Source organism: Grus americana, chromosome 1, assembly GCF_028858705.1.
Source record: "Grus americana isolate bGruAme1 chromosome 1, bGruAme1.mat, whole genome shotgun sequence".
In the NCBI taxonomy this organism is placed as follows: domain Eukaryota; kingdom Metazoa; phylum Chordata; class Aves; order Gruiformes; family Gruidae; genus Grus; species Grus americana.
The window spans coordinates 219729321-219750298 of record NC_072852.1 but is presented as its reverse complement, the minus strand read 5'-3'; the positions used below and the strand labels follow the sequence as shown (position 1 = coordinate 219750298).

The window sequence follows — 20978 nt, the reverse complement described above, 5'->3', positions numbered from 1 at the left end:
GATGCTCAAAATTTACATTGGCCCAAGAGGTGCCTGGGTTAGTTCACAGAAGAGAAATCCTTTGAGGGTTCCTGAATAGAGGAAACCACCTCCAGCTCATGAAGTCATGTGAGTCCCCAGTACAAGAAAGACAAGGAACTACAGGAAAGAGTCCAGCGGAGGGCTGCAAGGATGATTAGGGGACAGGAGCATCTCTCTTAGGAGAAAAGGCTGAGAGAGCTGGGGCTGTTTAGTCTGGAGAAGACTGAGGGGGGATCTCATCAACGCTTACCGATATCTAAAGGGCGGGTGGCAAGAGGATCGGGCCAGACTCTTTTCAGTGGTGCCCAGCAACAGGACAAGGGGCAACAGGCACAAAGTGGAACACAGGAAGTTCCGTTTGAACATGAGGAAAAACTTCTTCCCTCTGCGGGTGACCGAGCACTGGGACAGGCTGCCCAGAGAGGTTGTGGAGTCTCCTTCTCTGGAGAGATTCAAAACCCGCCTGGATGCCATCCTGTGCAACCTGCTCTAGGTGAACCTGCTTTAGCAGGTGGGATGGACTGGATGATCTCCAGAGGTCCCTTCCAACCCCTACCATTCTGTGATTCTGTGAAGGGTTCCGTCTCTATGAAATTAGTCTGGTGGTCCATATTTTCTATTTGAATTGATTGTCACTGATGAAAGAACCTAGGCATTTTCCTGATGAAGCAGACTGACCTGTGGCCTTTATAGCACATGATCTTAGCAATGGACTGTCACAGCCAGTAGTCAATGGCAGTTTCTCTACTAAGAAATAAAAGAAGGCCCAGTAGTTATTATTGGCCTGGAGGCTGAGTGGCCCCCAACAGACACACGAATACCGCTGTGTCTCGGCCTGTGTGAAGCAGAGAAAAACAGCCTGAGTGGCCAAGCTGAGCCAGGGAGCCAGCCACTGATGGAGAAGCCTAGACAGTCACTTGCTGGAGTCTTGGTTTGTCTCTTAGTATAGACTGGTGGGGCCCCAAACACTTGCAATGCAGGCACTACAGATGACTATCTTCCAGCATGGACATTAGAAGCCCTGATGTGAGTCAAGGTGTTGGCAGGTTACTGGACTCTGGGCTCAGTGCTTAGGAAGGAACTGCGGTAGATAGCAGAGAATGGGCTGTGCCTCTGCAATCACGTCCCCACATGTCCCCAGTGTCACCCACAGCCTCCTTCCATCTCCTGCCCAGCCCTTTCCTTGCCCTGTCCCGTCCCACCGCTGCCCTGCCTCTTGCTCCTGCCTACCCCTTCCCATTTCCCCGGGCTCCCAGCGCCCGTTGCTTCCTCCTCATCCCTCTTTACCCCTGCTGCAGCCCTTCCTCCGCCTCCGTGCCGGCCTTCTCCCCGACGTTGCTCCCTGGTCCCTTCGCGCCCCGTACCCCGCCACGCCGCTCCATCGCCCCGGACCCCTGTCCGGGGCCGCTCCGGGGCCGCGCTCTGCCGGCGCGCTCCGGTGGCGGGGCGGGGATGGGGGCGGTGGGGGGAGCGGGGGGCTGAGGGCGGCGCTGGGTCGGGTTTCAGCAGGAGCCTCCGCGCCGAGCCAGCGCCGACCCGCCGCCTGCCGCCGAGCACTCCGCGGGGCGACCGCGGCACCGGGGTGGCCGCGGCACCGGGAGGCCGACACACCGAAGTACCGAGGCGGCCGCGGCACAGGAGGGCACCGGAGCGCTGGGGGTACCGGAGCGGCCAGCGGTACCGAAGCGACCGCGGCACCGGGGTACCGGAGCGGCTGCGGGACGTCTTGGCGGGGCCGGATCCTGCGGGATGTGATCGCCGCCAGCGCGGGACGCACGGTGTAAGTGCCAGCGCTGGGGACCGACCCGCTCCTGCTGCCCCTCCGCCCTCGCCCGGTGCTCCGCACGTCGGCATCGCCGCACGGAGGGCAAGGCAGGGCAGGGCAGGGCCGGGCCGGGCCGAGCGGGACCGGAACCCGGACCCGGACCCGCACCCGCACCGGGACCGGGATCGGGACCGGGACCGGGACCGGGCGCTTTGTTCTGCCTCCGCTAGGCAGACAATGGGGCTGGGGGGGGGAGGGGGGGCGCTGGGGAGGGGGGGCGCGCCCGCGGCGGCGCAGCACCACGGATCCGCGGCCGGACCGGCCTCGCCCGCGTCGCGACGGCAGTGGGGCCGGCGCTGGCAGCGGACGAGCGGGACGGTGCGGGCGCGGAACCGCTGCCGCGGGTGTCCCGGCAGGGGCAGACCCGCCGCGGGGCGGGCGCTCAGCGGTCGCGGCAGAGAAGCTGCGGAGACGCCGGGCGGGGGCTACGGGCCCGAGTGGAGCGGGGACCGGGACTGGCAGAGCTCCGGCACAGGGACTGCGCTGTGCCGGACGCCCGGGAGCGCCCGGGGACGGGGCTGTGTGCACGGGGACACGGAGCACCAGCAGGCGGTGGGCCCGACGGAAGCCCCAGGACGGGCGGGGAGCCCAAAGAGCCGGGGGCTCGGGCTGCCCAGGAGCTCTGAGGGAGAGAGAACCCTGGCAGCCTGGGGGCACCAGTGGACAGGAAGCAAACAAGGCCCTGCAGCACCTCTGTGATGGGCATGCAGTATGGCAGGGGCCAGTCGTTTCTGAGATGCATGGGCAGGGATTGTGGGAACTGGCTAATGCATGAGGAAATTTTATTAGAGCTTCCTTTGTGGGAGAAGTGTTTTCAGAGACAGGAGAGCCTGCAGGAAGCTCTGGTGTGGCACAGAAATGGGATGCACAAGGATGCATTGGAGCTTGACTGCATCCTCATGAGAGGATGGTCATCACCGCTGGCCACTGCTCAGAGCTGCTGTCAAAGGGAAATGAGGCCGTGTGGTTGGGCTGGGAGTAAGCAATAGGGTGCTGATCCTGAAGGGCCAGGTGGGAGGTGGTAGGAGGTCCAGGAGGCATGGAGATGACTAGGTAGTGGCAGACTAAGTAGAGGTTGAAAGTGAGTTGCTAGCCTGAGGCTGAACTGTGGGCAAGCCGGGGCTGTGTCTGGTTCTGAGGGCAGATAATCTGAAACTCTTGAGAGAGAGATCTGTGTGAATGTGGAAGAGAAAAGCATATTCCAGGTCAGTGACTGGTGCTCAGCAAAGATTAAATGGGCTTCTGAATCCTTTCTCATCTGGACTGGAGTCTCAAAAACATCATGACATGAGTCACGGCCTCTCATGTGAGACTTTGGGTATGGCATCAGCAGCATCTGCAGCTTTGATGGAGCTTTTGCACAGCAAGCACTCTGACATCTGTTTGTGGCATGCACAGTGGGTGCCGTCTTTCCAGCTTCTCTGCTGGGGCCGCTGTGGGTCTGCTTCCCCTTCCTCATGGCTGACATGAGATGCGAGGTGCCACTGGCAGGCAGACAGGGATGCATGCAGTGGTCCCTCTGTAATTCTGTATCTGTTTTGTTGTTTTTTTTTTCTAAATGTGACTTATGTACTAAGTGTAGGCTGGGCTTTCCTGGTGCCCTGGCCTATCAGCCCTAGGCTTGGAGATGCTTATGTGTATTGCAGCTCACTCCATTTTAGCTGCCCTTCCTGTCAACCTCCTTACTATGGCTCTGGACCCCAAATACCTCTCTGGACAGATTCTCAGTTTTCTTCAGAGGCTTCTGCTGCCGTTTTTTTACTAAGGAACTCAGTGCCCGATGGTGGGAGGGACGGAGAAGGAGCAGGGCAGTCTGTCTCACATTACACAGGCTGGGCCTGGACCAGTCAAGCCAGCCCCTAGCGCTCAGCTATCTGTTAATTGGAAGCAGCTGTTCAGATTTGGTGACTCTGCATCCACTGAGGTCACTGCTGTCTTCCTCTATGACCCAAGCCTGCAAACTTCATAGGAACAGAGTGGTGCTAGTACCATGGATGGCCTTCTGCCCATCCTGGATTGCTGCAATCTGGCAACCTGGCAGTTGCATCTCTTACTCAAAAAGTATCTAGACTCTCAGACTACCCACTTGTGTCCAGGGATGATGGAAAAGAAGAATTTTACACAGACTTTCATCACCGGTTCCCCACCCCACGCACCCTCATTTCTGTTCCCTGGTTGCCCCAGTGCTCTCAGCTGTTCTTCACACTCCCTGGATTCGTTTTTCAAGTTTCTTTCCTCCTCGCCAGCAGCACTCCCTTCTGCTTCTCAAGAGACATATCACTAATCAAACCAGGTGGGTTTTTTTCCCCCCATATCTGTGCCCTGATCTGTTCCAGGCACGGCCCAAAACCTTTCAGCCTCATCCTGTCCTCAGCCACTGAGGTTCCCCCCTCTCTATCTTTTTTTTCTACTGTCCTTTTAATTTAGTTTTTGTCTAACCTCCTGCCAAGGCTTTAAACCCTCTGCTCTGTACCTTCCCATGACCTGAGCAGCTGGGTCACAGTTAGGATGGTGCTGTTTTGTCACAGAACCACACTTGGACCCCATTCCCCAGCACTGCATGTTCTAGATGTGTGCAGTTAACCCCTCCAGCTGGGGAAATTTAACTAGCTCCAACAGAGAGAGAGAGATTGACCTGTCTAGGACCACTGAGTTAGTGCAGATCCCCAGTAGCAGCCCACAGGGATAAAAGTAACTTCTTTTGACTTCTGCTGCTGAGAGATAATGAGGATTCATACTTGCTAGGTGCAGGAAGAGTGTGTGGATTTACTTGCCGTAGACCTCAGACACTGGATGCCCACTGAAGTAAACAAACACTTCCTTGTGTGTAGAAAACACTTTTTAATATTTTCCTTTCTGTCGCTAACCCAGAATTTCCACAGGGAAAACCAATCTAAACAGCCAACCCGATGTGGAAAGAGGACTCAGGAATAATCATCCTATGTCCCCTGGAAAGGGTTAACACTGCTATAGGGTTCTTTAGATCAAGGGCTGACATTCTTAGTCCCCAAACTAGGCAAAGTCAGCCACCTCCATCCCCCAAGACAGGGAGGTTCCTGCCGTCCTACGTCTGACATGAGTGGCTCCTGAGTGTGGTTATGGGACCAGCAGCAAATGCTTTCAAGAGAGTCCAAGTGTGAGCTCATGCTGCCGCCATCCCTGCAGACCACTAAGCCTCGTTTACCGGGGGCTGAAAGCAGCACTGGGGCTGGTGTTCTTCACAAGCTCCTTGACTGCTGAGTTTCTCTGGCTATTTGCAGGGAGGGTGGGCAGAGCCCTGGGGGGCTGACAGCCTTTGGGCACTGGGAGCATGTCCAGCATGTCCAGTAGTGGTGTTGCTGCAGGGAGCTGCTCCTCCCTGCTAGTCCCTCCCCCACTGCTGCAGTGAAATGAAGCTACGGCAGGGGGAAATGGAGTGAAGGAGCCAGAACGAGCAAGGAGCAGTGAGAAGGAGACAAAGGAGGAGAGTGAGCAGTGGAGGGTGTGGGACCGGGAAGGAGCCAGAGCAGCTGGCAGTTCAGAGGGAGTTGCTGCGTTCCTACTCTACTGCCACCACCCTCCATGGTACCAGCTTGGGGCATCCACAGATCTCTGTGCCAGGCCAAACAATGGGCCCTCTCTGATTTTATCCTAGGCATTCCCAGTTGTGGGTACATCCTTTGCAATACAGACATTCTGATTTATTGTTCACTGGATGTAAGCCCGCTCCAGTTCTGCTGCTCCCTCCCAGGGACACCAGATTTGCACTTCATGGTTTTTTTGGCACCTATATGCCTGTGGTCCTGAAAGGCATGCTACTGGGGGGGGGTCGGGGGGGGGGGGGGGTGTCTCAACACAGTCACTTGTTGAGCTCTCTCTCCCAATTTGAGACCAGCTTTTTTCAGGATGGAGAGGTGCTGGGCTGCTGTTTGTCCAAAAAATCTCTGTTGTCTTGCAGTCTCTCTCAGCCTCACAGGGAGCATTCAGCTGTTAAAGGCACAGGAACACTTTGCTCTAGGGCAGCTGGCTCCAGTGTTGCCAGGAGGGCAGGTGGTTGGGACGAATGCTTGACTATGTAGGAAATAGCTTATGTGATAGAGTACTAGCTGCTAACCTCAGTGCACTGTCAGGTGTGACCTGCTTGGCTGACTTTAGGTGCTGTCCCAGGCCTTCATTCTGGGCACCCTCTGCTCTGACACATTTTCACCTTCACTCCTTGTGAGGGAGAGGTGATACAGAACAAACGGGCAGCAGGTACGTGGCAGGCCTTCCCTCTCCATGTTTTTTTTTCTGTCCTTCCTTTGCTGCTCCCTCTTAACCAGCATCCTCTGGTCTGCATTCCATGCAGGATTAAAGCGCACACTGCAAAGGAGATCGAGCCACCCTCTGCTCTGCAAGTCACTAGCAATGGAGCAGATGAAGGGGTCAGCCATGCTTCTGCTGGAGCTGCTAATTCTTGGGGGCCTGAGAGCAGGGAAGGGCTCTGCCGTCCTGGGCACCCTGGATCTACAAATAGATGAGGAGCAGCCAGCTGGCACCATCATTGGGGACATCAGTGCTGGCCTGCCCCCTGGAACTAGTGCCTACATGTATTTCATCTCAGCACAGGAGGGCAGCGGTGTTACCACTGACTTGGGGATAGATGAGAACACAGGTATCATCAAAACAGCTCGTGTCCTGGACCGAGAGACTCGGGATCGCTACAGCTTCATTGCTGTTACCCCAGAGGGCATCACAGTAGAAGTGAACATCCAAGTGAATGATATCAATGACCATGCTCCAGCTTTTCCCAAACAACATAGCACCTTCCAGATCCCAGAACACACACCCATTGGCAGTAGATTTCCCTTGGATCCAGCCTTTGATGCTGACAGTGGCCTACTCAATACCCAAGGCTATGTGATTAAGGGAGAGAATGTGGGGCAGGCCTTCCGCCTGGAAACACGTCGAGGACCCAATGGGGTCCTGTATTTGGACCTGGTGGTCAGCAACGTCTTGGATCGGGAGAACCGTTCATCATACTCGCTGCTGTTGGAAGCCTATGATGGTGGCTCTCCTCCCCGCAGTACCCAGATGACATTGGATGTGTCCATCCAGGACATCAATGACAATGCTCCTAGCTTCAACCAGAGCCGCTATCATACTCTCATCTCAGAGAATTTGAAACCTGGCAGCAGCATCCTGCAGGTCTTTGCCTCTGATGCAGATGAAGGTGACAATGGCGATGTGATTTATGAGATCAACCGGCGGCAGAGTGATCCTGACCAGTACTTCACCATTGACTCCCGGACTGGAGTCATCAAGCTCAACAAGGGTCTGGACTATGAAGTAAGGAAGGTGCATGAGCTGGTGGTGCAGGCAAGGGATAAGGCTGTCCATCCTGAGGTCACCACAGCCTTTGTCACTATTCATGTGCATGACTACAATGACAACCAGCCCACCATGACTATCATCTTCCTGAGTGAAGATGGCTCCCCTCAGATCTCTGAGGGAGCCCAGCCCGGCCAGTATGTGGCACGCATCTCTGTTTCCGACCCAGACTACGGTGAGTACTCCAATGTCAATGTCACACTGGAAGGAGGGGATGGCAAGTTTGCCCTCACTACCAAGGACAACATCATCTACCTGATATGTGTGGACCAGCTTCTGGATCGGGAAGAAAGAGACTCCTATGATTTGCGGGTGACAGCTACTGACTCAGGAACACCCCCACTGCGGGCAGAATCAGCCTTTGTGCTGCAAGTGATGGATATCAATGACAACCCTCCACTCTTTGACCAGCAGGAGTACAAACAAAGCATCCCTGAGGTTGTGTACCCAGGCAGCTTTGTCCTGCAGGTGACAGCTCGTGACAAGGACCAGGGTCCCAACGGGGAGGTGCAGTACAGTATTGTGCATGGCCATGACACCCACTCCAGCTGGTTTGCCATTGACCCCGCCACAGGTATCATCACCACCGCTGCCCCACTGGATTATGAGAAGGATCCTCAGCCTCAGCTGACTGTGCTGGCCACGGACAGAGGAACCCCTGCCCTCTCTTCTTCAGCTGTGGTGCATGTGGCCCTGCAGGATGTCAATGACAATGAACCAGTATTCAGGAGTAATTTCTACAATGTGTCCCTGAAGGAGAACACCCCTGTTGGGACCTGCTTCTTACAGGTAAGTACAACTGTCAGGAGCTGAGCTTGAGGAGGGCATGGCCAGGGCTGTGAGAGGGTTGGGATGGGAGACCTGCCACTGAAGGCTGTTTGGTGCAGTTCTCATGGCTTAATGGGCAACGGTTGCAGCAGGAATGCTAGAACAGAGATCCCCACAATCAGTGTGAGATGGAAATGGGGCAGAGCACTGTTACACCCTTTTTGCATGTGAGTACTGGGTGATATCACTGATACGGTGGGCACACCTTGAGGATGTCCTTTGTGCAAAGCACAGTGGTGACCTCAGTTAAGGTTGGGGCCAACCATGCCAGGCTTTCCTTGCGCAAGTGTGGAGCTGCCTTGCAGGCCAGGCCATTGAAAATGATGCTCAGGAGCATGGGTAAGACCTCTAGGAAGCTCCTTGTAGCCAAGCTGCTAACTTCTCTCTCCCCATGTGAGGTCATTAGCCTAAGTTCATCAGTGTTTGTAAGGCTGGTTGTGAACATTAGCATTAATAATGCACAACTGGTATTGTTATATTACCTTGGAAACAGCACCTGTGGGATTTGAGCTGAGACACATGTGCTGCATCAGCCTTCATGTAGTGAGAGGTCACAGGTGAGGCCTGGAGAGGTGCTGCCCCTCTGACAGGTTCTGTGGACCCCAAGATGTGCCAGTGATGCCATTCATTTTTTTTATATATTTTGTGTTCCCTGCACTTGCTGCTTCGATCACAGCTCAGGCTCTGGAGCCCTGGTTGCTGGAGACAGGTGATACAGCCCATCTGAGCCAGGATGGGGAGATGTGGGGCTTGGAGATGACAGCGGGAAATGGCGTGGTAGTGCAGCAAGGCACTGCCAACCAAGGCAACGTCCAGACTGTCCCTCAGGACAAGCATCTGTGAAGTTTGGGGCACTTCTTTGCTGGAGTCGTAGGGCGTGAGGGGAGCAGTGCCCATGGGGCCAGGAGGAGGGTGTGAGGAGAGCAGGAATTCTGGGGCCCATGAGACAAGGCAGGAGGAGGTCCTGCAACCTGGCCAGGGAAAAAGGCTTCCAAATGGGCCCGGAGGAGGACGTGGAGCTGGCAAGAAACACTGGTCTATGGGTGTGCTGGGGTGCACTGCTGGGGCATGGCGGGGTATGGGTGTGTGGGCCATGTAGGGTGTGTGAATGCAGAGGACTGACGGTATGGGATGGGAGTGCTGGAGAGGGGCTTGTGGGGTGGGGGAGTGCAGGGCACGTGGGGTAGGAGTGGGGGGAGGGGGGGGGAGGAGGAATTGGGTGGGAGCAAGGGCCAGGTGCAGAATAGAGAAGGGACATGGGGCAGGGGTAAGTTTAGGATGGGGCAGATCTGGGGGGGGTAGGAGATGGGTCACGGTGGGATTGGGGGGTAAGTCTGGGCAGAAGAAGTGGATGGGAGATGAGGAGGAAGATTTTGGAGGGAGAAGATTTGGGTTTGGTCTGTGCAGGGCAATGCTCCACACTCTCCCAGGTGGGTGACAGGGGCAGGACCAGGGCTGGGGACATAGATGGGAAAGGGGTTAAGGGTGGGGGTGGGTTCAGGGACAGGGTGGGAGTGGAGGAGCCATGTGTCCCTGGGTGAGGATGGAGGCCCCAGGCGTGTGCAGGGATGTCTCGGCTGCGGCAGCCCCCGAAGGGAGGGCCCCTCTCTCTCCTTCTCCGTGCCTTCCTGCTCAGTGCCGCTTGCCGTGTGGGAAGGCGTTCTGGAAATGCAATTGGAGATGGCGGCTGGGTTCGTCACTGTAAGTGCAGGGACAGGCAGGAGGGAGAGCAGGACCTGTGGAGGAGCTGGGGCAGTGCGGGACCATGGGGATGCCACAGAGAAGCTGGTCCAGCTGCCTGGCCATGGTGAGGCCGGTGTAGCGCAGGGGCCAGCCCAGCTCCACACTGCGCAGGGGAAGGTGCTGGCCCAGCGGCCGGCAGCGACTGAGGATTTGGCCAGATTTTGATGGTCTTGGCTCAGCCCTCATGTTTCGTTTGGAAACGGCGCGTCTGGGCTGAGCACAGGTAACTCCCGCGTGGCCTCGGCACAAAGCAAACAGCTCACACATCTGCTGCTGCTTCCTCTGAGCCGGGAAACGTGAGAGGATGGGAAAGGAGGCTGGCCAGGCTGCCGGCTCGGCACTGGGCCGCAGCAGGAGCGAGCCAGGTCGGGGAGCCGGGTAGAGCCGGGGCAGGGAGCCCAGGTCTCAGAGCACAGCTGCCCGGTGTGCACCCCTCAGCCACGGCAACCCTATTGCTCCGAACAGGAGGGCTTCAGAAGTGCTGTCAGAGTCTTCGATGGCCAACAGCCGGCACTGTGTCCCACAGGGTTGCCCATATCAGGTGTGCTGCCCCACAGCCCCTGTGTGCAATTGCTCCCGCTTGACTCCATCTGTCTGTGGCTTCTAGGCATCAGGGCTCATTCTATCTCAGGAGGTTAAAGGGTCTCTGTCAAGGTCTGGATCTGGCCTAGATCCACATAATGGTCACGAGTGCTTAGGCCACGAGCAGGCCCTGCCACCATGATGTGCAGGACACAGGACAGCCTCCAAGGTCAGCACAGAACTGAGTGGGTTCGATTCTCCATCAGACTGCTATGTTTCTAAGCAAAAAACCCTGGGAGGACCAGGTCTATTTTCAGACAGTGACGTCTGCTCTCCATAGGCAGACAGAACGATGGGGAAGTGGGGAGTCCATGTGAGTGACCAGAAGAGAGTCGAAGAACGGCTGCAGGTCTCCTGCTCCCTTGCACACCCCATCCTCTCTGCCAGGTCGGTCTTTGTGTTTGGTGTACAAACAGAGATGAGCAGAGCAGGTTGCTGGCCTGAGCTCCTGAGAAAGAAAAAGGATCTCATAACATCTTCTTTATTTATTACTTGTGTTTATCATGGGCCAGGTCCCACAGTAGCAGACTTTGGATGAGCACTAAGCAAAGGAAATAGCAAACTCGCAGTTCAAGTCTGAGATGAGAGAGAGAAACGCCAGGGAATCAGTGAACACAACACCAGCAGAAAGCAGAGCAAGGGATCACTGACTGGTTGTCTCTGTTTCTCTCTGTGGCCATGAGTTGATAATATAGAAGCTTTAGGGCTCATCGGACTACATTCAAATGCTATGGTTACATGATGTGAAGCACTGTTCTGGTATAAATTCACCCTGCTCGCTTAAATTTGTTTTAAACATTTGACTTTGTACCAGCAAGCTGCATGCATGGTCAGATATTGTCTTTCTGGGCCTTTCTAACTTTTCATGCTAAATCAAGTATTGTCTGTCCTCTGGCAGCCAGCATAAAGCACAGAGAGCTGTTGTAAGCACAGACTGATTTGACAGAAATGTGAATGAGATCAGATGAGATGGTGCATATCATTGATTCTTGCATAGATCCAATATTAATGATTTTGGAACCAGGGTTTACATATTTCCTTTGCGTTCGTACACACAATTGTTAGGGAACAAGAACATCAGAAATCAAAAGCTGACCAGTAACACACCTAACATAGTCTTATCTTGCCATTTTGAGGACAAGTCTGATGAGTTCTGAAGTTTGAGTACTGATTTGTGATTCTGTGGGACTGGCTGTACTGCATGCACAGCACCGGGACAGCCTCTTGGGCTTTGCCCCAGATAGGAAGACCTGCATGAAGTGCTGTACGCTACACCAGGCCACATATACGATATTACTAAAAGAGAGTCTTGAAGGATAATCCTAATGCATCAGTCATGCTATTGAAGGGGGCAGCTGTGAGAGGACACGGGGAGTAGCCATGCATGGGGACTGGAACAGCAAGAGCACTAATGCTCACTGACTTTGCTGCCAAAGAGAGTGGCAGGAGGTGGGGAGGACATTACTACATGCATTCGTTTTCTTGGGACAAGAGATTTAGCATTAACCTATTTTCAGACCTTTGCACGACATAAACCAGGCCTCCCACTCCTCAGAAACAAGAAGGCAAGGTTCCTGAGGCAAGATGAGGAGATGCCTGTGAGCTTGCTGGGGAGCAGTGGGAGGGGAGGGAGTGCATCATGCATACAGGAGAGCAGGCTGTACTGTGGGAGTCTGGGGGTGCACAAGGAGTGGGGACATGGGGGAGATGCTGGTACATGGGGAGGTTGTGGGGGAGGTGAGTGCTGTTGTTACCGCCAGAAGAGCTGCATTTGTTCCAAATTCCTGTGAAAGTTATTTCCTTGCACTGCCAGCAGCCTCCTCCTGGGCTTGGCACAGCAGCCAGCGCCATGATTAATTCAAGTAGCATTTCCCCTGGAGCTGCAGCAGCTTTTCCACTGCAGCCGAGAGGCCCCAGCCCCTCGCGCTGCTCTCCCCCCATGCTCTGCTCCTCCCCCAGCCCCTCACACAGCTCCCTCCTTCCTCTAGGCCGATCCCCAGCCCCCTCACAGCTGCCCCTTTTCCCTCACCTCTGCTTCAGCCCCAGGTCCCTTATAACTCCTCTTCCTCCCACAGTCCTTGCTCGCACCCTCCCTCCTCCATGCCCCCCCCCCCACAGCCCCACACCTGTGTATGCTGCCCTCCAAAGTGCCAGTCCCTGTGGCCCCCCTCCTGGAGCCCCAGCCTGCCAGCATGGTCCCCTCAGTCTCTGCTCCCTCTTGTTCTTTCCACACCCTTTGGTTGCTGCCAGCTGCCGTTGCCTGCTCCCCCCAGGTATCCTTGCTGTTTTGCCCCCAGGGCAGCTCTCGCTGTCAATGCTCTCCCTCACCTGCATGGCCCTTGGGACACTCCAGCCTCTTCCTGCTCCCCATCCCTGCCTTGTTCTCCAGGGTCACCCTGCTCGGCGTACACCGTCTCGTGCTGCCCTGAGCCCCAATCTCACCCGCATGTCTTGCCCAGCCGTGCCCCATCTCACTGTGTAGACCTGTTCTGTGAACACTCCCTGCCTGAGCACAGCTAAATTCCAGCCCAGCACCCTGGTGTGGAGTCCTTCTTGACATCAGTGCTCCCAAGGAGGCCATGACCAGACCCTGTTACTTCCCACCCTGCCCTGTTGCTGCCCCACTTGAGCCCCCAACCTTGAGTACTCTTCTTTTGCAGAGGCCCAGCTTACCTGCCCTGCTCAGCTCCTGAACTCCTGCATGCTCTGCTGGGGCTCCCAGTGCCTTGTAGCTCCCTGCTGCAGCTCCCGTTTCACCTCCCTTCTGCTCCACCAGAGAGGACACCTGGGTGCCCATGTGCGAGCCTTGCTCCTTGTCTTTCTGTGCCTTACTCTGCCCCTGCGCTCAGAGGCATCCGGACTCCCAGAAGGGCAGTGTTCACCCCCAGGCTCCTGCAGCCTGTTGCCCAGCCTCACCCTCCACCTACCTCCCTGCCAATGTCTGTGATTAAACTGTTTCCCCTCCTCCTCAAAACTGAGGGCTTTACCCCATCCCAGAGCAGTGCTGGAGGCCACAGGCTGCCCCTGTTCTCCATACCTTGCTGTGTATGGCTGTGGCAGCCCTGCACCTGTCTACGCCTAAGGCTGTGGGACCACCAGCCGGAGCCCTTGCCCATGTCCTGTAGCTGCTGGCCTGCAGAGAGCCAGCAGTGCAGGCAGTGCCTGCAGCTGTGCAGAGGGCTCCCCCCGGACGTGGTACTCCCTGCAGCCTCAGGGTCTGACCCTCGCCTCGGCCACGTGTGCTGGACAATCGCTGGGGCCGAACCCTGACCCCGCTTACTCCCCCGAGGCCTGAGCATGCTGGAGGCTGAGACGCAGCCCGGGAGCCAGAGACGGCTCCTGAAATAGCAGCCGTGGCCGCTCCCTGGCTGCTTTTAACTGGTCAGCTGCTGTGCCAGGGCTGGGGAGGGCAGGACGCCTGGCACACACTCAGGCAAAGGGAGCCGTGCGTGGGATCGTTGACCACACTGGCGCCAGCCTCCCCTCCTCTCCCACCAAGAGCCGTCACTCTGAGGGGCGGGAGCCCAGAGCCAGATGTTTGCCAAAGCCACAGCGTAACATGTGCGTAGCAGAGATCCAGCCAGGGCAGTGCTCCAGATGAGCTCCCTGCCTGCTGACTGTGCTCGCTGGAGATGAGGAGGACAGCCAGAGAATGGAGGCCGAAGCTGCTGAAAAGCACTTCGTCCTCTCCAGCACTGTGGACTGTGTAGGGGGGTACATGGGCCTGCAGTAAGGCTGGGAGGGCAAGGGATGGCTGTATTTGAGGGGCTCTGATGTTGCCCTCTAGATGGGTCTGTGGGAAGGAGACACCTTGACTCCTACAGGTGATGCAGCTGAGGACCCCAGTGTAGGGCTGTGCTTCTCCATCCATCCTTGACTCTGGGGAGCATAAGAACTTTGTGGTGCCTTGGCTCCACTCTTCCCTCCTGTCTTGCTAGGGAACTAGGAGGAGGGTGTGAAGTAACAAGGCCTCAATGCCAATCTTTGTCCTCCCAATTCTCCATGCAGAGAGACACACCTGCCCAGCACCTGCCCTCCTTCCCTCACAGCAGTCATAGCTCCCTAAGAGTGGTGCTCCAGTTTCTTTCTGCCTAACATTAAGCCATCTTGCTGTTCTTTGTCATCCACTTCTGCTCTACTTTGGACACAGCACTCCCATGAGGTATTCTTCTGCCCAGCTGCAGTAGCCGCAGGGCGCACAAGCAAAGTCTTCTCACCAAACCTGCAGGGAAGAAGAGGCAGGTAGCAGATGCTGCTGCACAATGCTGTCAGGGCTGTGGTGCAGGGCTGGTGGAGCAGATCAGTGCTCTCAGAAGGACTGGAGCTGAATGGGGAACTGGGAGGTTCAGGAGGGCCTTTGGCTGGAAATCACAGAACGGTTGAGTTTGGAAGAGACCTCTTGAGATAATCTAGTACAACTTCCCCTGCTCAAGCAGGGCCATCCAGAGTTGGTTCCCCAGGACCATGTCCGGATGGCTTTTCAATACATCCAAGTATGGAGACTCCACCACCTCCCTGGGCAACCTGTGCCAGAGCTTGGTCACCCTCACAGTGAAAAAGTGCTTCCTTTTCAGGAAGGAACCTCCTGTGTTTCAGTTGGTGCCCATTGCCTCTGGTCCTGGCACTGGGCACCACTGGGAAGAGCCTGGCTCTGTCCTCCTTGTGTCCTCTTTCATGTATGGATGATATCCTCTCAGAGCCTCCTCCAGGCTGAACAGTCCCAGCTCTCTCAGCCTTTCCTCACAGGACAGATGCTTCAGTCCCTTCACCATCTTCGTGGCCCTTCATTGGACTCTCTCCAGTATGTCCATCTCTCTTCTGTACTGGGGAGCCCAGCACTGGACCCAGCACTCCAGCTGTGGCCTCACTGGTGCTGAGCAGGGGGGCAGGGTCACCTCCGTCAACCTGTTGGCAACGCTCCCCCTGATGCAGCCCAGGATACCATTTGCCTTCTTTGCAGCAAGGGCACATTGCTCTCTCATCTTCAACTTGGTGTCCACCAGGACCCTCAGGTCCTTTTCTGCCAGGCTGCTTTCCAGCTGGGTGGCCCCTAGCATATAGTCTTGCGCGGGGTTGTTCCTCCCAGGTGTAGGACTTTGCACTTCCCCTTGTTGAACTTTATGAAGTTCCTGTTGGCGCAATTCTCCGGCCTGTCAAGGTCCCTCTGGATGGCAGCACAACTCTCTGAAGTATCATCCACTCCTTCCAATTTGGTGTGGTCGGCAAACATGCTGAGGGTACACTCTGCCTCATCATCCAGATCATTAATGAAGATGTTAAACAGGACTGGACTAAGTATTGACTCCTGGGGTACACCGCTAGTTACCATCTTCCAGGTAGACTTTGGGCCACTGATCACCACTCTCTGTGCGGAGCTATACAGCCAGTTTTCAGTCCTCCTCACTGTCTGCTCATCCAGCCTGTTCATCAACAGCTTGTCTATGAGGATTTTGTGGGAGACAGTGTCAAAGGCCTTACTGAAGTCCAGGTAGACAATGTCCACTGCTTTTCCTACATCTATCAGGCCAGTCATTTATCAAGTTGGTCAAGCATGATTTCCTCTTGGGTGAAGCCATGCTGACTACTACTAATGGTTTTCTTGTCTTTCATGTGCATAGAAATGGTTTCCAGGATTAGCTGCTCCATCACCTTCCCAGGGATGAAGGTGAAGCTGACTGGTCTGTAGTTACCTGGGTCCTCGTGCTTACCCTTCTTGAAGACAGGAGTGACATTTACTTTCCTGCAGTCTTTAGACACTTCTCCGAAACACTATGATTGAGTAAAGATTCCTGAGAGTGGCCTCACAATGACTGCCAGCTCCCTTAGCATTCATGGGTGCATCCCAGCAGGACCTATATGTCCAGTTTCCTTAAGAATTCACTGACCTGATCCTCTTCAGCCAAGGGTATATCTTCCTGCTCCAGCCTTCACCCCAGTCTCTGGGACTTGGGATTCCTGAAGATCAGTCTTACTAGTAAAGACTAAGCCAAAGAAGACATTAAGTACCCCGGTACATGTCCTGTGTCACCAGGGCCCCTCTCTCCAGGCCTACATTTAGCTCCAGGCCTACATTTTCCCTAGCCTGCCTTTTGTTACCTGTGCACTTATAGAAGCCCTTCTTCTTGACTTTGACATCCCTTGCCAGATTCAAATCCACTTGGGAATTGAATGCAAACAGCTACATTTTCATGTAATTACAATGATTAGTTAGTGATTTCAGCAGAAGATGCCCCAGATGTATTCCCTGAGCCCTTCTGTGGTAGGGGGCTCTTCTATACCTATCCAAGAAAAGTCTTCAAAACACAGCATCAGGTTCATCCCCTGGGTTCCCTAACACATTCTTGGCTCACAAGGGGCACATGCCATGTCATTTGCATCCATTATGTCAAAGGAATAATATATTTTGATGGTCACTTTCAACCAGTTTCTTTTCCTGACTTGACATCAGCAACCTGATCTAGTTGAAGATGTCCCTGCTCATTGCAGAATGGTTGGACCTTTAAAGGTCCTCTCCAACCCAAATTATTCTATGATTTTTAATGCAAAACCAACAGTACCATTTCCCAGTCTTATGCTACCACTATGCTGTGCAGTTCCTTTTGCATTTACTGTCCTATCCCTTTTCCCCCTGCCTCTCACCCTTTAGGCCTTTCCCAGTTCTCCCTGGCACACAGGTGGTGATTGTGCCAAACTGTAGCTATTTTATTTTAACATCTTGCGGTTTTGTGTGTTTTTCAGTTAGCACACTTCTCATGCCTTTTACATACTAGCATTCACGTGACTGTCGTGATATTCCCAAGTGTGAGTTTACAGCATTCAGCTAATCACTTCTCTAAATATTCACTGTTTGTCATGCACATAGACTTGAGAACATCCTCAGCCTTTTTATAGTGGTCACAAACAACTTCTGTAGACATGAAGAGGCTGCCCAATGTACAAAACATCACTGCCCACTCAGCAGCTGTCAGCGTTTGAGTGCCTTTGTCCCCTCTCTCCCATCCCGCTCTGGGGCATGGCTGCAGCACTGATTAACAACTGCCTGTACGAAACATATTGTCTCAAAATCTGCAGTGAAATGCAGCTTTTCCCCTAAGGATGCTATTGGTTTCTGGTCCTGGGCTCAGTCTCTAGCCCCTGATCTCCAGCTGGATCTCCAGGTTGTCTGCTTCCTCCAGCAGCACCAGGATGCTGGGCTCCAGTTCAGGCTGTCCCCTCATATTGAAGTGGCATATCCTCCCCAGCTTCCCCCTGCCTCTCCCTCCCCTTCTTCACTTGTTTAGTAAGCAAGATCTTAATTCCCCTCCATCAGGTTTTCCTTTGCAGTCCAGCTCTTGGTCTGTGCTGCTGCACACTGTGTCACTGTTCTCTCTCATGTTCTCTTCTTATTTCCCTTGTCTGATGTAAGGAGGAAACAAAATCCAAGCATACAACCTATTTCCAAATAACCTTAAAATTGCCAGCCTATCTTGTTAGGACTCAAGTATGAACTAGGACTGAAACATTAACGAACAGCACAGCATCCTGCTGACCACTGCTGTGTTTTGCTTTAGTATAAACTTGTTCCAAGCCAAATACAGTGGGTGTCTCATGACCCTTGGGAAGGGGGTTGGTTCATGCTTCTTTCTCCCTTCCCCAGTGAGTATTTTCTCTCTTTGGCTACATATCACCTGGGAACTCTCAGCCTGTGCCAGCATGAGGAGCCTTTGCCCTACTTAGGACCCAGGAGTGGAAAGAGTTGCATGAAAGATGGACCCTGGACATGCTGGACCTGTGAAAACACACAAGACAGAAGTTCAGGAGGTGCTAGAGATGGGCCCAGGGTTAGAGCAGGGGGTCAGTGAAGCCAAGGCAGTGCTGCAGGAGAGAAGCAGCCTGCAGGTGAGGTTAAGGCAATAGAGATTGAGCGCATGAACATGTGTACATTCTGCTATGTGACACTGGTGAGTGGAGGCTTTGTAGGTCGTGATATATTGTATCTCTGCTGTTTGCAGTGTCTGGGAGTGTCACTGCATGTTTATGTTTCTGGGACATGTAGATTATGTTGGAAAGACCTCCTGGGAATCTGTACCTGTTGTTGTTCTGCACTGGACCTCAGTATGCTGTGACCTCTGCTGTGGGTTATGAACAGAAGTGGGGGCAGCTGCAGAGCCACGTGGTGGTATATGCACGTGGAGGGATACTAGGGTGCTGTATGCCTTTGGCTTGGTGCAAGGCTCCTGCCCTCTTGTAGGGATACGGATATCTGAGAAAAACCCAACTAATCCTGTAGGCCTCTGCCTATAAGATTAACAGGCATGTAGGGACTGTGTTGCTGGAGCCCTCCCAAATGCCTTGCATTTGCCCAGCCCCGTGGGCACAGGAAAGGAGTGCATGGATTCAGAGGAAGAATTGTGAGCTAGCCTGTGCGTGACTGGGAAAAGAGGAGGGGGAGCATCTATTGCTGGAACTGCAGCTGCTACTGAGTGTGCAACAGTTGTGAGTCAGGGCGGTATGGCACAGGGCTACCCTGAGTGCTGGACAAGGAGCCAAAGAGCAGCACTAGGACAGTAGAGCAAAGTTCTATATAGCAGAGTAAGCTGCTTTGCTAGTGTAAAATGGTACAACAGCTGGATCACTGAGTCACAGAGTAGTTCAGATTGGAAAGACTTTGGGAGGTCTCTGGTCCACCCTCTACTCGAAGTGTGGGCAGCTGTGGGGTCAGACCAGGCTGCTCACAGCCTCGTCCAGTAGCATCTCGAAAACCTCCAAGGATGGAGGCTGCACAACCTCTCTCGGCAACCTACTCCAATACTAGACAGTCCTCACGGGGAAAAAGCTTTCCCCAGTATCCAGCCTGAAGTTCTCATTTCAACTGATGCCTGCGGTCTCTTGTTCTCCTGTGGTGCACCACTGTGAAGAGCCTGGCTCCATTTCCTTGATAAGCTGCCTTCGACTTCCTGGCTGTGTCCCTGTTCACACAGGCCAGGGTGCTGCTGGGCTCTCCTTGCTGCCAGATGCACTGTGGCTCACGTCCTGCTCGCTGCCCACCCAGACCCCCAGGACATTTTCCCCGGAGCTGCTTCCCCAGCCTGGCAGTCCTGGCCTGTGCTGTTGCAAAGGTGCTTGCTTCCCAGAGCAGGACTTGGCATTTGTCCTTGCTGAGTGTCATGCGATTCCTGTTGACCCATTCATCCCGAGGCCCTCAGGGTGCAACTCTGCCCTCGAGCATGTCAGCTGCTTCCCCCTCCCCAGGCTGGTGTCATTCGTAACCTTGACAAGTGTGCACTCTGTGCCTGCACTGGGTCCTTGCTGAAGATGTCAAGCAGGAGAGGTCCCCGGGATGGTCCCTGTGGTACTCCACTTGTCACCTGCCTCCAGGCAGAGCACAGCTCATAAACTACCACCCTCTGAGCCCAACCCAAACTGTTTTTTACCTACCAAGTTGTCCAGCCCTCCAAATTATAACATCCTGTCTTGGATATGAGAAACATGGGAGAAGGTGTCAAAATCCTTCTTAAAGTCAAGGCAATTGTCATCCACAGCTGTCATCCCTTCAACCACAGATCCCATCATTGCATCACAGAAAGCGAACAGGACAGTCAATCCATGCTGGCTGTTCCCCTCCCAGGCTCCTCCATGTGGCGAAAAACATGCTCCAAGAGGACTCGCTCCATGATTCTCCCAGGGACCAAAGTGTGGCTGACAAGAGTGCAGATCCTCAGATCTATTTTGAAGGTGAGGTGCAATATTTGCTTTCCTCCAGTGGTAAGAGTTCCCTCCTGATGTCCACCGCATTTGAAGGAGCAGCCCTGCAAGTCCATTTCTGTCAGCATCCATTGATGCAGCCAGTTGGGTCCCATGGATTTGTATGGATCAAGTTCACTGAAGAAATACTGACTCAGTCTGGTCACTCTCTGAACATTTTCAAAAAGCATGGAGGCCTGGGAGACCTTGTTGGTGAAGACTGAGGTAAAGGAGTCATTAAGTGTCTCAGTCTTACCTGTGTCTGCTATCACTAAATTACCCACCACAATCAAAAATGGGCCCTTATTCAGCCTTTTATTACCAATGTAGTGGTAGAGGCTCTTCTTAGCACCCTCTGTTTTCCTTGCAAATCTGAAGCCCACTTGAACTTTCCTGACACCATCCCTACATGCCTGGGCAACGTCTATAAATTCTTCCTTTGTATCTTGCCTCTGTGTCCACCTCCCATATGCTGCCTTTTTTGCATTGCAGCTTAGTCCTAAGGTCCTTGCTTAGCAAAAGCCATCAGCTGATACATCTCCTTGTTTTCCTGAGTACTGGGATGAACTGTTCTTGTGCCTGGAGTATGCTGTCCTGAAGGCCTGCCAGCTTTCCTGAGCTACCTTGGCCTTCAGAGCTGTCTCCCATGGGATCCCTCCCACCTGCCAGTTCCCTGTATAAGCTGAAGTCTTGCTTGAAGTCCAGGGTCTGTACTCTGCTACTCTCCCTCCTTATTCCCTTTAGGATCCTGAACACTACTACTTCATGGTCATTACAGCCAAGGCTACTGCTGATTACCACATCCTCAGTTCTCCCTCGCTAGTGAACAGTAGATCCAGCTGTGTCATCCCTGGTTGGCTCGGGAAATTGAAATTCTTTGTGAGACCCAGGGTCTCTGACCCAGAGG

General features: G+C 54.2%; 1 protein-coding gene across 4 annotated transcripts in view; it reads left to right on the top strand.

The window, feature by feature from the left end:
- Positions 1-1506: 1506 nt before the first annotated feature.
- Positions 1507-20978, top strand: part of DCHS1 (dachsous cadherin-related 1) — a 54083-nt gene continuing 34611 nt past the window's right edge. For 3 of the 4 annotated variants that reach the window (XM_054813862.1, XM_054813861.1, XM_054813860.1), the window contains exons 1-2: positions 1507-1801; positions 6174-7984. In XM_054813862.1, coding sequence (XP_054669837.1) covers positions 6233-7984 — 1752 coding nt within the window. In that variant the 5' untranslated portion in view covers positions 1507-1801; positions 6174-6232. The remainder of the gene's footprint in view (positions 1802-6173; positions 7985-20978) is intronic. The other variant, XM_054813863.1, reaches the window with a different exon arrangement.